Here is a 16,028-nt window from a genome sequence, read left to right on the forward strand (position 1 = left end):
AGGGACATTACGGAGGACAATGCCATTGGTCCATCATCACTGGCTTCTCTTGCAGAAGTAGTTGGTCCGGAAGAGGTTGCAGTTGTTGTAGTAGCAGCTGCGAAATGAAGTGGTCTATGATTGTAGAGGCGGATCCTAGTTGTGGTAGAAACATGTTCAATGAGAAGATGATGGAAAATTTCATTGCAACGGTTTAGTGAGCATAGTTCCATGGCATCCATGGTGCATCAAATACTAGTAGACAATGCAATAAGAGTGTTGCTCTCCATTTATATAAATTTTGTGAACTTTTAACGTCTATACCTCTTACCTACCTTTTTGGTTGACGCCTATAGTTAAATTGACATAAACAAATATTCACTTAATGACCAGGTTTGATTCTTAGTTCTGTGTAGAGAAAATCTTTTGTTAAAAGAAGAAAAATCTACTTTGATAATCTTTACTCTTAAAAAGAGATTAATCTATTGTTATTAGTTAGAAAATATCCTCTCTTTTTTTTTTAAAAAAAAAGGAGTTAGAAAATATCCTTGATGTTCATAAAAATAAAGCCTTCCACTAATTAATATCTTCTTTCTCTTCCTAAAAACTCAAAAGGAAATGATGGCTGAAAAAAAGGCAAGGCAGACCTATTATATATCATTATTCATTACTGTATTACATCAAATAGTAAGTTATGGCTACATCCTTTTTATTATACAATAAACCAAGATGCAAGACAGAGCCAATATGCTAGATTTAAGAATCTACCCTCCTTTTGCTTCATAATTTCCATTCTTTTTACTCAGCACACTTTACTGTACATTGAAGTTGTATGCTGGGACATGATGCAGAGATAAGAGGGCAGGCATAATTAAGATGAACATGACATTTATTCAGCATCCTTTTCTATCTATTTTTTCTTCTTACTACTTCCTGAATCCAAATATAGTGCAGGTGAGTAGGTGACAAATGGACTAGCATAGAAATAAAATGCAAATATAATAAATCAAATCAACAAAGAAAGCTATGAGATCAAAATATTTACGTACGTATGAGAATTAACAACTTATTTAAACCTTAAAAAATAATAACGATGAAGTTTAGGTAAATAATTTAAATAAGCATTCGGGAAAATAAAATAAAAGAACTTATACGAAATTAAACTTATTTTGATTAAAGTAGCATATGATCTCCATATATTATTTTTAGCTCAGCTTAACGAGTTTCGCGACTAACTTATAAAATAACTCGTATATTTAATTATGCTTTTATCCAAGTATATCCTTATTAATAAAAGTTTTTCACAAAGGAGTTTATTTATAAGTTTTCCTGAGAAATCTATTATCCGAACACACTCTTTAAATGCCTCTTATAAGAGCTGTAAAAAAAAAGCTGTAAACAAAATGCCTCTTATAAGTGCATTATAGAAGCTTTATGGACTAAGTGATATTTTTTAAATGAAAAGTAGAAGCAGCACATTTTTAAATATATTTTACAATTATTTGAAAGTTTAATTTTTTATTTATTTTTATCATCAATGATTTATAATAAGTTATTTTTAAAAAATAATTAAATAATGAGCTAATAGCAGAATATTTTACAGAATATGTGCTGATTTTCTGTTCCAAAAAAACATGAACGATCGATGAGATATTTCGAAATATAGTGTTGGACACCCAGTTAGCAATTAGCATAGCTATGACTGTGATTTTACCAACCCCGACCAAAAATCTCATAAATTTCGCGGTCAGCATTTTCTGCTACGGTTTTGCATTCCTAACCTTGAACTTTAGGTCTCATTGTTGAATTTTTCATTTTCAGCTTTCACCACAACCCTTTGAAGCTCTGCATCCTCTAATGGCTCTCTCCACAACATTTATGCCCCCTTCATCCCCAAAATTGAACCTTTACTCCAAAATTCGAAGACCCTTTTACCCTCACTCTGTCAGATTCCTTAACCCCCTAAAGATTCGGGCTTCAACTACTCTGGATTATTCCAACGTCTCTACGAACGACAAATCCCCCCCTTTGAAGGTGAGAGTAACTAGCCCCTCTAACTTTTAGTGGCTTGTGTTCTCCAAATTATTTTCTTTGTTTCTTTAAATTGTTGTACTAAATTCATGGATGTGTGGAAGGTTATTCATTGGACATGTGGGCTAAGTGGAATGATTGTGTATTGGTTCCTTTTCTTTTTATCGGCAAATGTTACTTGTTAGTTTGGGGGATTCAAATCCACGACCTCCCCCCTCCCCTTTTTCCTTCACCACCAAGCCAGCCTTATATCTCCTTTGTATTGGTTGGTTGTTATACTTTATTTTCTCCGATCAATTTAACACTGATCAATTTAACACCCCCTTTCTCTCTTTTAAAGGATAAAGCAAGAAACCGGACTGATAGGTAAAACTTTGAATGTTGTTTAGGTTTAGTGTTTTGCTAGGATTTAAGAAAGAAGACTACAGTTTATCAGAAATTCAGATGTCCATTATGTTGTTGATTAATGTAATAAACATTCTATTGGTTTTAATTCGTTGGCTTATAAAAACAGTTGTCCTTTCATTTGATTATTAACAGTTGAAATTTGGAGCCTGTTTGATTGTGAGAGAAAATTTTGCAGACTTGTGTTAGAATTTGTTATCATTTCTTGCCTCACACCTAATGGTTTTTTATTTTCCCATCAGACTAGCAATTGGCAATGGAAATTCAAGGACAACCTTATAAACATTTATTATGAGGAGCATGTAAAGGAGAGTCCGGAGCCTTCCCAAAATATCTTGATGATGCCAACCATTTCTGATGTTAGCACTGTTGAGGAATGGAGACTAGTGGCTGGAGACATTGCTCAACGTAATGGCAACACCAATTGGCGGGCAACTATTGTTGATTGGCCTGGCCTGGGTTATTCTGATCGGCCAAAGATGGACTACAACGCTGATGTCTTAGAAAAGTTTCTGGTTGATTTCATCAATTCACCCAATGGTCCAATGAAACAACCAGGTACTGGTGGGGAGCATTCTATTTTGTAATAATTTTCACTTGACAGTTAACATTAGATTAATCTGTATAGTTTTGAGCTATATTTCTTTTAATAGCATTGTAGATTATCCATATATTTTTAAGAATATTTGCTTATAATTAATTTCATAATTTACTTATTTTGGGCAGTTTCAATTTGTTTACCTCTATATCTATTTATGCATGATTTTTTAGTTAAGAAGTTTAGAGGCTAAAATCCAATTGTCAACTTTACTGCATTGGATTATGTGTTTGAGAAATTTTGCTCAACTATTCTTTTATTTTTCCTTTTGAAGATATAATTTCTTACCTACTTACCAGGCTTCAAAGCTTTTAGTTTTGTTATTTCCCCTTTAATTGTTGATTATGAGAAATCAACTTTCAGTGCAATAGATTATGTTTGAGAAAATTTGCTAAGTTATTCTTTTATGTTGTTTTTTAAATATATAATTCTTACCTGCTTGCCAGGCTTCTAAGGCTTTTGGTTTTGCTCTTCTTCATGTTCTAGTTTTTTTGATTGGTGGTGAAGTGTATGAACGATCTTTAGAGAGTATTTGTTTTTGTTTCATTCAAGCTAGCTCTAGGAAAATGAGAAGGTCTTTACACACTAGAGCTAGGGGTTGTTTTATCCATTAAGTAGATATTTTCATGTTACCATGTTTTTTAATGTCGTTTTATCTATCGTGACACATTGTGAATTGTGGGGGCCAAGTATGTCTTTTGTTTCACTGTCTTCTGTTTGAGTGATATTTTCTGGGATCCATATTTGCTTACACAGCTAGTTGAATATGTCCTGTCTTTGTATTGATTACTGTTTATGACTAACATAATTCATATTAAACTAGAAAATGATTTGATAATTTTTGGGGGAGGACATGCTGCATCTATAGTAGCCCGTGCTGCAAAAAAGGGTCTGGTGAAGCCCAAAGCTATAGCTGCTGTTGCACCAACTTGGGCTGGTCCACTCCCTATCGTGTTTGGTCGAGACTCTAGCATGGAAACAAGGTACTTTGATGCTCTCTTTTTAAGTGTAGATACTTTTCCTTGTCGAACACCGTAGGTCCATAGCATTGCTTTCTAGTTTCTACTGAAAGGAAAATAAAGTTAAGCCAGTTAGCCTAAACATTTCTATACTGAAATTTAAAATAGTTAACTTTGGGGTAAAAGAATTTCTTTGTAATTGTTGAGACAGTAAAAGGATACAGTGCTGGTTTTGTTATATCTGTCTCTATCAAGTTTGGATTCATTAACCGTCAAGCTCATATTTGAACCTGAATTGTAAGATTCATTGATAAAATGAAAAATAGCTTGAAATGTATCGTGTAAATGTTTTATGGTGCTCGATGTAATAATTATAAACTGGGAATTGAGAAAACAGTTTATACAGTAACACCTAGTCTCAAGCAAAATTTTAAGTCATAAGTCACAACCAAGTCTCACTATCAACTTAGATAGAACTTAATAAACAAAACCCCATGACACAGAAGTACCCAAGCAAACTCACAAGTTGTAATTCTTTGTATGTTCCTACTAAATGGTACTGGTAGCTCATTGCAAGAACTCTGAACGACATTGTTTATAGACGACGACGACAACAACAAAAGCCTTATCTCATTGGGATAGACATCCAACTGTAATTATGTTTGGCTGTAATCTGATGTCCAGAACAGTACAATGTTCTTCCCCTTATTTGCCTTAGGAGACACATGAAGTGACTGCACGAAGCCAATATTTCATAACAATGAAAACAAAACATTGATATAACCAAATAAGGTTATATATAGAGAGTGACTGTGAAGCCTGTATTAGAAGAATAAAAAGTTGAATAATGGAATAGCCTAACAAGTTTCATAGAGTGAAGGAGTGAGAAACTGTGTTAGTAGAATGAAACCAGAGCAATGGAATAATCAAATAGGGTGTGCTCCATAGCATTCCGATTGTTCTTTTTATTTGGCAATTTAAAGCTTTTATGATTTTTGAATTTGGTTTTTGGTGAGAATTGGTTAAACAAAGCAGCAGCAACAAGACAACCAATAATTATAAATTGTAGACTCGTATGATTCATATTGGTGATATGAAATCACACCGATTCATGCATGTATTGCATGATTCAAAGTCATTTGTGATTCATCACATGATATGAATTGTTAGGTTTCTGAATATTGTGGATTTTTGTGATTCAAATTGTAAATTCTGAGACTCTTAACAACTATGGTGTATCTCCTTGCTCTTGGTAACAGTGTAATATACTGTGCCTCTTAAAAGATCTTCCTATTTTTCCATCCATCAATTTTCGTTTAATTTCCCATAATATTGTTTTCATTGATATATATTCAAATAGCCATGTATGTGACGATCACCTTACCTTGTTTCACAGCATAAATAACTGGCATTTTTTCTCCCTTTCTCGTAAACCTGACAGATATGGTCTTCTAAGAGGCACATTAAAGGCCCCTGCAGTTGGCTGGATGATGTATAACATGCTTGTTAGCAACGAGAATGCTATCCAATCACAGTACAAATCCCATGTATATGCCAACCCTGACAATGTGACTCCAGGAATTGTGGAAAGCAGATATGCATTGACCAAACGAAAAGGAGCACGTTACTTGCCTGCTGCGTTCCTGACCGGTCAATTAGATCCTGTAACATCTCGTGAGGAGTTTCTCGAACTCTTCACAGCTTTGGAGGGAAAGACACCAGTGCTGGTTGTATCAACCAAAGGATCTCCCAAGAGGTCTAAGGCTGAGATGGAAGCTCTCAAGGGAGCCAAAGGGGTGACCAAGTTTGTGGAAGTGCCAGGTGCTCTTCTTCCCCAAGAGGAGTATCCTGCTTTGGTGGCAGAAGAGCTTTATCAGTTCTTGCAAGAATATTTTGGCACTGTTGCTTAGAATTGACATTTTCTTTCGGTAATTTATCATCTATCAAACGGGGAGAGTCAATCTCATTGATGTTCTGCAGCTTTTCACTTCAGTATGTTGGTGCAGCTTTTGGAGGCACAAATACTAATTGATGGAAAAAGTTTTTCCAAGGGTATATACATGTTTATGTAGTTTGATTTTATCTGATTATTATTGATTATAGAACCCCTCGTGTATATGATGCTTACAGTTATCATGTCCGACTGGGCTGATGACTTGAACATTACTTCTCAGCTGAAAGATATTAAAAATTTAAGTTCCCTTTGATTCGAACAAAATGTTTTTCATTCCCAATATCTGCCAAGTCATAAGCTCCTATCAGATAGCCTAACCAAGATGCTTGACATATTACCACCCGATGACATGAGAGTGATCCTGTATCCATGACAGCATAGGTTACTAATGAGTCATGTCTGAATTGCACGTTGAAAGCATAGGGTCTATGTATAAGCCACATTTTACATAAAAAAAAAGAAAAAGAAAAAAAAAATCAGCCACTAGCAGCATTCAGATTGGAGCCAAAAGGTAACGACGACTAACATGTGGTCATTTCCATGATGGTCAAACGGGCCTAATCACGTTATATTTTTTTATGATCCTGGGCCAATACAGAATACATATGACACACTACAGAACAAGTTCGTCAGTGTGAAAAAAGTATGAAGATGCATAATTAAATTCTGCCAACCTGTAATCTTAGTGCATGCAGTTTGCCTGTAAAGAAATGAAACAGCAGTAGTTTTTCCTTTCTTCATAATTTCTTGATTGCAAAGCAGCATGGAACGCGATTTGGTATTTTTGTTCGCGATGAGGAAAATTCAGATTCTGCCAGTGGTTATTTTTTAATTGATTACTTATATCAATTTCTCTTGTGACTTTGTGATTTGCAAAGCGTGGATATAACATAGCATCAAATCAAAACCTTTTTCTTTTTATCTGGTTATAATTGAATTAATAGGTCCAAAACTTTATGGTATAGTACCTAGATGGAAATGGGAAAGAGAAGAATAGATCGAGATGAGAAGAATAGACGTGAAATTGAAATGAAATAATATCATGACATTGTTTAGTTTGAATTGAAGGAGACTAGTATGACCATGGGAGGATTGTTTAATACCCTCAACCATTTTTGCCCACATTAATTAGTTGTATTGCTATAGCTAGGCTACAACATAGAAAACAGCTTTTTGATACTAGAAGATGATCAGTGAAGAAACTGAAATATATAGAAAGGTCGTACTGCAGGTGATGAGGTTGAGATTATATGATAGTTAGATAATGATTGTCAACTGCATATGCATGCAATATTTTCGCCATGCAAAGACGAATTCAGGTGGCTAGCACAATTCATAAAGTGGCCCTTGGCCCAATTAAAGGAAAAGCAAAACTGTCAATTGAATACTAAACTAGGTCCAAAATCTTTAACCATTTATAGATCACACCAGAATTTCTAAACAAGGCCAATGTCATTCTTACGAAGCCATAAAAAAGACCAAACAACTGCAATTAAACCAGACAAACCAGACCCAAATCCAAGCCATCCTTGCACGTACAGTACAGTGTTACAGAAAATGCAACTTAATTATTACAATCCTCATGTAGCAACATTTGGAATCCTAGCTAATTGTATATAACAGTTTGTCTGATCTTTTGCCCATGATAACACCATGAAAGATAATAACCTGAAAGAAATTAAAGATTAAATTAATGCTTTGTGGTTTCCTCCTCTTGTCTGCAGAAAACGCAATTGCGATGATAGTAACTTAGGCACAACAATGCAAAGTAGCTAGCAAGCGTTGACCAAAATTTATTGAAAAAGGACTTGTCCACAGGTCCCTCTGTACGTATATATGTACGTTCCTCTAATAATTCCCACTTAATTCTTCCATGCATGCATCCTGTTTTTGGTAAGGTACTGCATTATTCATCTCTATTATTAGTACAGTTGCTAGCTCCTCCTCATGAAGGATTTTTCTTTTCCCATTCAAAAAATCTCCTTTCACTCCCACCTACCATCCCCCCAACATCCCATTCTAAAGTCTACGACCTTATCATATATCTTCTGACATATTGAAAAGTGTCTCAAATTTTGTTTTAAAGTTTCACTTTCACCTCCAGCTGCATGCTAGCACACCCACAATACAAATCCTCCTAAAAAAAATATCCCACAAATCCTCCAGCATTTTCAGATGCGTAGAGTGGAACGAAGAGAGACATGCAAAAAAAAATGAAAAAGGAGACCAAAAAAATGGCTGATGTAATAAATAAAATGCAACAAGAAAAAAGAAAAGAAAGATGAGATGAAAATAAATTTATATTGAAGGCTAGCACATTCTATACCTTCTTCCAAACAACATAATTCTCTACAGAAACTTTCCTACTGCATAAAATCCTACATAATCCTTCAATAATTTATTTCTATTTTAAAAAATAAATAATGAGATATGGTTAATTTTTTCTTTTTTTTCTGCTGAAAAAATCCATTCCCTCTCCCGTATTTTGAGGCAAGCACTTATCAAGTTAAGCAATATTATTTAAAGTGTCAACACATCTTGATTCCAGACCCACCCATATCTTTGTTCTACAGACATATTCCCATCTTCCCCAAGCCATCTTCTCCCGTTTCCACTATTCCCTACAAAAACTTCCTTTGAATGGATTTTATACATTAATTAAATGATATATATATATATATGGGTAGTTTATAAAAAGACATAAAAGAACAAAGGTACAGAATAGAGTGCCAAATACATGAGGAAAACACAACCATAGAATATTAAGATAAGACAAAAAAAGAATCATTTTGATAATTCCATTATTTTTCTTAAAATGTAATTGATTTGTAAATGTAGAGCCAAAACATATATATCAGTAGTTTAAGTTTTATTAAATATAGGTAAGTTTTTACGTTTTTTTTTTGTCAGTGAATGATATTTTCTATATTAATAAATTAGTAACGGGTGTATATATAGGTTAGACTATTATTTATTTTTTCCAATACTACAGGTATTTTTTATTAAAGATAATCTTATTCGAATTAAATATAAAAAATATTACGAGTGATAAAATTCTTGTTGGATGTGGTTAAACCTTTTAAATAGGCTAAATAAGTTTACACTAATATGAATATTTATTATATGTTTATTTTATCCGATAACAAATACATCGATCCTTTTATTTGCTTAACATTGATTTTGGGTCATAAATAATGATGATGCATGGAAAAAAAAACTAATTAAAACCAACGTGAGGATTCGGTATTAATTTGGGTTTTGAAAGGCGTATCCACATGCGTCGGTTATATGTATGAGAGACAAGAATAAGCTGTTTGGTAGGATCAATCTTATTAAAATTGGTCCCGCATACTACCATTATCAATATTACACGAGAGATAGAATTCCTAAACTTTGTACCTCAATGAACAACAACCATTGAAAGAGCTATTTGTTTCATGGTTGGTAATCAAAACGAAAGCACAACTTAAATCAAAATCAGCCATAGATTCAAACTTCCCTTTCCCCAATCGATTGGCCCTGGCAAGATCTTAATTGGTGACTCTTTTTTGTTTAAAGTTAACCAAACAAAACCAAGTTACGCTTTTCCTCATTCAACCATAAATTAACCTAACAATAGTATTTTGGCCCTTATTCAGTTTTCATCCGAAAGTTTCATAAAATATTATGAGTTTAATGATTATGTATTAATAATATAAAATTATTTAATATTATCATTTGATAATTTTAGTTATTACAGTAGTATAAAAATCAATAAGTTTATTATTTATGATCATTTACGATTGAGTAATAATATAAAATTATTTTATATTAATATTTTTTCAAAATGTTGTTGAATAGCTATTATAGCATACTAATATTGTGTCATTAGTGTGGTAACTCTTTTTCAACAGTCACATTTGCAAATAGTATTAATGGCTATTTCGGTCTGTAAAAGATGTAATACAGTATATTATAACTTTCGTCTACGAAATTATTAAAATTTTAAAATAGTTCTTTAAATTGGACATCCGAAGTTAGTTTTTCTATTAACCTGATTAATTGATGTATGTAATATTGGAGTTATAACGTTAATTTGGTGATTAAAGGAAGAGGGAGAAATTATGGATTTAAATTCTTTTACTAACAAAAACTAATAAACTAACAACTAATATTTACTATTTAACCTTATACACATGATAATATTGTATACAATAATTTATGCAAAATCATTTCTTTTTTTGTTTTTCTCTCTCCATCACCTCATTTATATCTCAAAATTTCTCTTGTGTCTATCTTAATTGTATAATTTGTTGTATAAGTAATATTTCTCATTAACTAATGACATCGGATACACTAATTAACGTAGCATGCATGCATGTACAAGTAAAATTAATTAATATTACATACTAATTAATATGTTGATCACAATTGAATTGAGATTTTAACTTATAATATCAAGTTGAAAGTATAATGTTATTAGTTTTAATAAAAAATAAACTCAATCGATAACTGAGGCTAAATTAATTTCACAAATAAAAATATATATTTATTTGTTACTGTGAAAATTCATTTTTTAATTACTTAAAAAAACCTTCTAGGTTTATCATAGAAGTTTAGACCAAATTTTCACTATCAACATCAATTAATCATAAATTTTTTGCTTGCTTAAGTATATTTAAAAAATGACATAAATATCTTCAAATAAAAAATGAGATTGAATAATCTTGTTTGTACATATTGTCATTATAAATGACACAATATTACTTTTTTTAAAATATATATGACACTCATAATTTTTTTAATCAACCTGTATTCCTTTCTTTTCATTCTACGACTTTTCAGCCGTTCCAAACGAAATAGACCGGAGACTATGAAATTTTTTATCATGGTATTGTGCTCCCGGCATTCATATATATACCTTCTTTTTTTTTCTTTTCTTCCTTTTTTAAATTGTCTTTTTAATGATTATTTAGAAATGAAAAAATATAAAAAAGAATAAGAAATATTTTCTTTATCTTATATATTTATATACAACTATACAATCAGCATGATAAAAAATAGAGATAAACATTAAAAAAAATCATTTTTATTTGATGATAATATAAAGATATATAAATAGAGAAAAAAGAAGATATAATTTTTTATAATATTTTTTGTGTACACCATTAGTATCATTCACTTTGAGCCAATTTTATTAGATAGAATAACTATGGATGATAACTCTCTGTAACATATTATTTAATTTTAAAAAATATAATGTTTGTATTTTGCATTTAATTATAAAATTAAACAATCACTAAAAAAAATATTTCCTTTATATTGGGTAATGAATCGTAAAAATAATTTCAGATCAGATGAAGTGATATATATATTATTATTTTCCTTAAGTTAATTTTTTACCATTATTTAAATTTTGTATATTAAGTAATTAACTTACATATATATTTTTTTATTTCTTAAATCGTGATATTTTATTTTTAAATTATTTCACTTTTATATTTTTTGGTTTTAGTTTATAAAAATTATTTTAATAAAAAAACTAAATAAATAAATAACTATAAAATCTTTTAGACAATATTAATACGTACCGTAAGCGAATAATTAATTCTAGTAAGATACATCAGATGATTTTCTATCCACATCATGATCAATCATACATCACGAGGTTAATTTTTATGTACACCAAAAGTTACTTTTTCTATATTAAAGCAAATAATTAGGAAAAAAAAGGAGAAAATGGAAAATAAAAAATTGCTAAAAAAATCGATATTATTTCCTTAATTGACGTTAGTTATTGATTAGTGAAAGCGAGTATTTTATTCAGTTGATGGTTTTGTTTTTATTCACACAAAAAATGTTGATGGTTTTTTAAAATGACCGTTTATTCAAGTAAATAATCAGGAAAACAACTGTTAATATAATTGAATTCAATCCTTTTACTTCCACACGCTACAATTATAATACCTGAGCTAAAAATTTATTTGAAGTTTTAATTTAATAAATTTTAAGAATCTTTTATGGCATTCGCTACTGTTTCTTAACATTAGTATAACATGCATCTAATTAACCATACTATATATATATAATCGATTACTTAAAAAATAACATATAACTTGATATGTTTACATATGATACCATGTTATTAATTGTGATGATAGGAACTTTTTAAAATATAAAACTAACTAAAAAAATTTAAAAGATAAAAATTGCTACTGTAAATTTTATCTGCATTTACAAATTCAATTCATTATTGATGGGTATAACAGCAACATCCGACAATACAGTACTAATAAATAGATGTTTTTCCTTGTGCCAAATGTAAGGTTTTCCCAATGCTATATCGAATGCTTCCGCCACTGTTGCCATTTAATGCCCCATGGATTTGTTATTAGTTGTAGTTTGTAATGTTTTACCAAGAAGAGAGAGAGATGGAAGAATAGAGAAATTCTTACCTAGAGAACAAAATCAATATTTGCCATATAGTACTATTAACCTATTTAACTTTTAATGTTTTAATTGCTTACAATATCCTCATGCTTAAATTGGCATCTACGTGTACAAAAGTTACATATATACGTCGGTTAGGGAGAAATATATTATTTTTAAAAATATTTATTTTATACATTTTAAGCATTAATTTGAGGTGGTTACGTTACCTCAAGTTTGTTCTTAATAAAATTCCCAGCTGACATAGCTGGCTTTTCTTGTCCCTCTATATATACGTACCTGACAAGGCAATCCCAGTTTGTCTGTGTAAGCTTGTCTCTGCAATATCCATTCATTCCTAAGGAGGAATTAAGTGATTGAGCAAGCTAAGAGAACGTACCTCTATGAACAATCTATAAAGCATATATACACTTGATAGACCTAATTTGTCTCAGATCAATCTTTGGATTTCATGAGCAAAAAGCTCAGAAGAATCCAAAGAAAGATCAAGGCTAGCTAGGTGTAGATCAATTATTTTTCTTTTGACAATTACATATATATGCATAACATGGGGAGGCCACCTTGCTGTGACAAAATTGGGATTAAGAAAGGACCTTGGACTCCAGAAGAAGACATTAGCTTGGTGTCTTACATTCAAGAACATGGACCAGGAAATTGGAGAGCAGTTCCTACCAACACAGGTAGTTTTTATTTTCAACTCTTCTCTTTTTCATTCAGTTTTCATTTCTGTGTTTATATATAGCTTTACACACACATTTTTGCTTTTTTGGGAAGGTATAGGAGTAATTGATTTCGTACACTATATATTAACTTTCATTTTTTTTCAAGGTTTGATGAGATGCAGCAAGAGCTGCAGGCTTAGATGGACTAACTATCTTCGACCTGGTATCAAACGAGGTAATTTCACGGAACATGAAGAGAAGATGATAATCCACCTCCAAGCCCTATTGGGGAACAGGTACAACCTAGAAACCCTCACCCTTCCTACCTACTTTTTTTGCTTTGCTTTCCTTTCATCAATTAATGTTCTCTCTCTTTAATCAAGCTAGAATTACGAGGTTTCCAGATCCCAACAATGAGGATGTGATCATGAAATCAAGAAGTTAACAAAAGGAACAAGTGAAAAAAGAATCAGCATTTGATGTTTTAGGATTCTTTTGATTTTTGAATTAAATAAAGAATAAAAATGTGAATTTTACTTTATTTTACTAATAATTTTATCTCTTTTTCACTTTTATTTATCTGCAAATCAATTGGCCATTAATAAACTAATCTGCTAATTAATTATCTTTCTTATTTAATGGAATGAGCTCATCATTATATATAATGGTTGCAGATGGGCTGCAATAGCTTCATATCTTCCACAAAGGACAGACAACGACATAAAAAACTATTGGAACACCCATTTGAAGAAGAAGCTGAAACAAAGTGATCAAAGTGGGAGTGATGAAGGTGTTGACCACGAGGGACATTCTTCTTCTTCTTCTTCTAATTCACATCCAAAGGGTCAATGGGAGAGAAGACTTCAAACAGATATCCAAATGGCCAAGAAAGCCTTGTGTGATGCTTTGTCCCTTCACAAGCCAGCAACAGCAACAACAACAACCCTTGTTGTGCCTGATGATGCCACCAAACCTTCTTCAAGTTCTCATCATCAACCCTACAACCATGCATCATCCTCATATGCATCAAGCTACGAGAACATTTCACGATTGATGGAAAACTGGATGAAACCCCCAAACTCAACGAATAATTCACCAGGGTATTATTCTTCCTTCAGCAACATGGTCAATAATAATACTAGTACTACAGGATCCAGCTCTAGTGAGGGAGCACATAGCACCACTACCACTACAACACAAGATCAGGGTTTTGACTGCTTCTTGACCCTAAACTCCTCCAAACAGTACTATGGCTCTCCATCTCAGACGCAAGTGCCTCTTACTCTTCTGGAGAATTGGCTTTTTGATGATGGAGCTGCTCAGTGCCATGAAGATCTGATGAACATGTCCCTCGAAGAAAGTACCGCAGGTTTGTTTTAGAAAAAATTGCATCTTTAAGCTAAGGTCCTTTATTATGCCTTTTTTTATGAAAGCCCTCTCTTCCAAGTCTGTTGAGCTATTGCAAATTAAATGGAAAACTTTTCTAGAGCTGTGTACGTACGAGAAGGGTAATTAATAGCCTCTCACATCTACAAACAAGAATTGTACATTACAAGTACATCTGTATCCTTTGTTAATTTGCTATGTATGTACCGATTAATAAGAGTTTTAATGTGTGTGTGTATTTTGGATATCAATTTACTGTCTCGAATTCAAGGATTGCAATTCTCATGGTCTAGGGTTACAAAGAATTTGAGCATTATTACCTAATATATACCTGTCAATAAAAACTAGATAATTGAAATGTATCCCATTTAATTTCAATAGAACAATCTAATTAACGCTTTAGTATGAAGCAGTAAGATCTATCTTAAATATATTAGGTATATATGTATTCTTTGAAAAGTTTGTTTTTGTATTAAAAATAGATTTAATTGAATTTTACTGAAAGAAATTTAAAAAGCTAGCTATTTTGCCCTAAAAATGAATTTAATCCAAATAGTACTGCATTGAAATCTGAATAAAATCCAGTGAAGTTGGATTAGGGAAAGAAATAAACTAACCCATGTCAATAATTATGGAAATAAATAATCTGGTATTGTAGCATAACTTTGCTTTTTGCAGAATTTGGTACAGCTTGTACTGGTTCTGCACTCTATTATCAATAATGTTTTTGCTTATAAAAAAAGAAGTTAACTCAGTGTAGGATACCGGTATGAGTGAATAAAACTATGGAATTTATTGAATGCAATCCAAGCATAATAAACCTAAAAGCGTACTAAAACATGATGTTGGATTATTGATAAAATTCTCAATTAATCGAACTTTTTTCGTTTCTATGCCGAATAATGTTGTTCTTATCTAAATATAAAGTTTATAAAGAAGTATTTTTGGCACGTTGGGTATCGCGTTTGCGTTAATGTTAGTGAGGACGACAGAGGTATTGTATTGATCACAAGTAATTAACTAAAATAACCATACTTACATAAGTTTTATCTCCCCTTAATCTGATATATGAGGACTAAAAACAGGAAAATAAAAACATTTTTTTTGTTGAGTAACAATATATTCTCCTTATATATGATTAATTCTCAAAAAAAGTTTGAATATGTGCATGCTTTTAATTTTCAATAAATTTCAGTTTCTATTATTTTTTATTTATTTTGGTAAATTTGTTTCTTAAAAAATTTATCCTTTCACTTTTACGTTTAATAAAAAGATACTATCTCTTTTTTATGTCAAGTAATTTAATATTTAAAAAAATGAAAAAGAAAATTCACCTCAAAGAAACATTTTTCTATTTAATTAAAAACAATAATAGTACTCCCACATATCTAATTTTTCATACCACCCAAACACATATCTTTGAATGGTAAAAATAACTTAGTTTTTCACATTCTAGTTTTTACACTTTATTTTATACATATATGTCATTGATTACTTTTTCTTTATTATTTTCTTGTCTTTCTTCTCTCCAAGATTTATACAGCCCGAAGGAATGTAAAAAAAGAAAAAGAAAATAAAATGCCTTTTGTGTGGTAGAAAAAAAAAGGATATGAAAATTTATAGAT

General features: G+C 31.4%; 2 protein-coding genes across 2 annotated transcripts; both read left to right on the forward strand.

Annotated features, from left to right (window-relative positions):
• Nucleotides 1-1,594: 1,594 nt before the first annotated feature.
• LOC100811912 (uncharacterized) lies at nucleotides 1,595-6,190 on the forward strand. Its single transcript, XM_006600635.4, has 5 exons — nucleotides 1,595-1,725; nucleotides 1,801-2,013; nucleotides 2,658-2,973; nucleotides 3,837-3,996; nucleotides 5,414-6,190. The coding sequence occupies exons 1-5, from the start codon at nucleotides 1,678-1,680 to the stop codon at nucleotides 5,880-5,882; spliced, it is 1,206 nt and encodes a 401-aa protein (XP_006600698.1). The 5' UTR covers nucleotides 1,595-1,677; the 3' UTR covers nucleotides 5,883-6,190.
• Nucleotides 6,191-12,592: 6,402 nt separating this feature from the next.
• On the forward strand, nucleotides 12,593-14,641 carry LOC100812460 (myb-related protein 306). Its single transcript, XM_003549627.5, has 3 exons — nucleotides 12,593-13,035; nucleotides 13,184-13,313; nucleotides 13,692-14,641. Exons 1-3 carry the CDS (start codon nucleotides 12,894-12,896, stop codon nucleotides 14,395-14,397), a joined length of 978 nt encoding a protein of 325 aa, XP_003549675.2. The 5' UTR covers nucleotides 12,593-12,893; the 3' UTR covers nucleotides 14,398-14,641.
• Nucleotides 14,642-16,028: the final 1,387 nt, after the last annotated feature.

The sequence above is a fragment of the Glycine max genome, chromosome 17 (genome assembly GCF_000004515.6).
Source record: "Glycine max cultivar Williams 82 chromosome 17, Glycine_max_v4.0, whole genome shotgun sequence".
Taxonomy (NCBI): domain Eukaryota; kingdom Viridiplantae; phylum Streptophyta; class Magnoliopsida; order Fabales; family Fabaceae; genus Glycine; species Glycine max.